The following is a 2,020-nucleotide window of genomic DNA, read 5'->3' as shown; positions in this document are numbered from 1 at the left end:
CGTGCAGTGGGTTTATTTATTTGTTTCTCTCAGGATTTGTGCATCTGGTTGGAGAGGATGGACCCTGCTCAGGGTGAGTAGAAGTTTATTCTGGAGAAGACTGGATCCCAGTGTCTGATGGAAACTTCACACTCCCCACTGCCCAAGTCATCTGTGCAGAGCTGAGGTGTGGCAAAGCTGTGTCAGTCCTGGGACATGAGCTCTTCAGAGAGTCAGATGGCCGCATCTGGGCTGAAGAGTTCAGGTGTGAGGGGGAGGAGCCTAAGCTCTGGTCCTGCCCCAGAGTGCCCTGTCCAGGGGGCACTTGTCACCACAGTGGAGCTGTTCAGCTTGTCTGTTCAGGTGAGATGTAGGTCAGGACTAACCTCCCTGCACACTCTGTTCAGGTCAGAAATCATAAGATATTTCTGAAATTCTGTTGTCTCATATCCAGCATACTCAGAAGTCTGGCTCATGACAAACGGCTCCTCTCAGTGTGAAGGGCAGGTTGAGATGAACATTTCTGGAGGGTGGAGAGTGCTCTGTGCCTCCCACTGGAGTCTGGCTAATGCCAATGTTGTCTGTCATCAGCTTGGCTGTGGAGTCGCCATCTCCACCCCTGGAGGACCACACTTGGTGGGAAGAGGTGATCAGATATCAACAGCCCGATTTCACTGCTCAGGGGCTGAGTCCTTCCTGTGGAGTTGCCCTGTGACTGCTCTGGGTGGTCCTGACTGTTCCTGTGCCAACACAGCCTCTGTGATCTGCTCAGGTAAGAGAGAGGGAAAGGCTACTGGTACTTAGGATGCTCCTAGAGTGAAATGTCCCCAAGAGCAGAGAGTAGGGAGAACTGGCTTTAAAAGGTAATTTCTCTTTTTAAAATTTATTTATTTTAATTGGAGGATAACTACTTTATATTATTGTGATGGTTTTCACCATACATCAGTATGGATCGACATAGGCATCCATTTGTCCCCTCCATCCTGTCCCCTCCTCCCATCTTCCTCCCCACCCCATCCCTCCAGATTGTCACAGATCACCAGATTTGGGAGCCCTGCATTATACATCAAACTCTCAATGTCTATCTATTTTGCATATGGTAATGATTATGTTTCAATGGTATTCTCTCAAATCATCCCCCCCCCCCGTCAACAAATAGATTCAAGAGATTAGATCTGATAGAGTGCCTGAAGGACTATGGACAGAGGTTCATGGCGTTGTACATGAGGTGGTGATCAAAACCATCCCCAAGAAAAAGAAATGCAAAAAGGCAAAATGGCTGTCTGAGGAGGCCTTATAAATAGCTGAGAAAAGAATAGAAATGAAAAGCAAAGGAGAAAAGGAAAGATATACCCATCTGAATGCAGAGGTCCAAGGTATATCCAGGAGAGATTAGAAAGCCATCCTAAGTGAAGAATGCAAAGAAATTGAGGAAAACCACAGAATGGAAAAGACTAGAGATCTCTTCTAGAAAATTAGAGATACCAAAGGAACATTTCATGCAAAGATGGGCACAATATAGGACAGAAACAGTATGGACCTAACACACCAGAGGATATTAAGAAGAGGTGGCAAGAATACACAGAAGAGCTACACAAAAAATCTTAATGACCCAGATAATCTTAATAACTCAGATAATCACTCACCTTGAGCCAGACATCCTGGAGTACAAAGTCAAATGGGCTTTAGAAAGCATCACTACCAACAGAGCTAGATGGAATTCTAGCTGAGCTATTTCAAATCCTAAAACATGATGCTGTGAAAATGCTGCACTCAATATGCCAAAAAATATGGAAAACTCAGCAGTGACCACAGGATATGGAACAATGGACTGGTTCCAAATTGGGAAAGGAGTGCGCCAAGGCCATATATTGTCACCCTGCTTATTTAACTTATATGCAGAGTACAGCATGAGAAATGACAGGCTGGGTGAAGCACAAGCTGGAATCAAGGTTTCCAGGAGAAATATCAATAACCTCAGATGTGCAGATGACACCACATTTATGGCAGAATGTGAAGAGGAACTAAAGAGCCTCCTGAT

The 2,020-nt window shown here is 45.1% G+C and overlaps 1 protein-coding gene across 1 annotated transcript in view; it reads left to right on the top strand.

The window, feature by feature from the left end:
- LOC104989598 (antigen WC1.1-like) overlaps nucleotides 1–2,020 on the top strand; it is a gene marked incomplete at both ends in the record, with an annotated part of 10,142 nt that overhangs the window by 4,127 nt on the left and 3,995 nt on the right. The window contains 2 exon segments of the mRNA XM_010841324.1: nucleotides 34–342; nucleotides 434–751. Coding sequence (XP_010839626.1) covers nucleotides 34–342; nucleotides 434–751 — 627 coding nt within the window.

Source organism: Bison bison, unplaced genomic scaffold (genome assembly GCF_000754665.1).
Source record: "Bison bison bison isolate TAMUID 2011002044 unplaced genomic scaffold, Bison_UMD1.0 scf7180017847006, whole genome shotgun sequence".
Taxonomy (NCBI): domain Eukaryota; kingdom Metazoa; phylum Chordata; class Mammalia; order Artiodactyla; family Bovidae; genus Bison; species Bison bison.
This window is presented reverse-complemented; position numbering and strand designations above follow the sequence as displayed.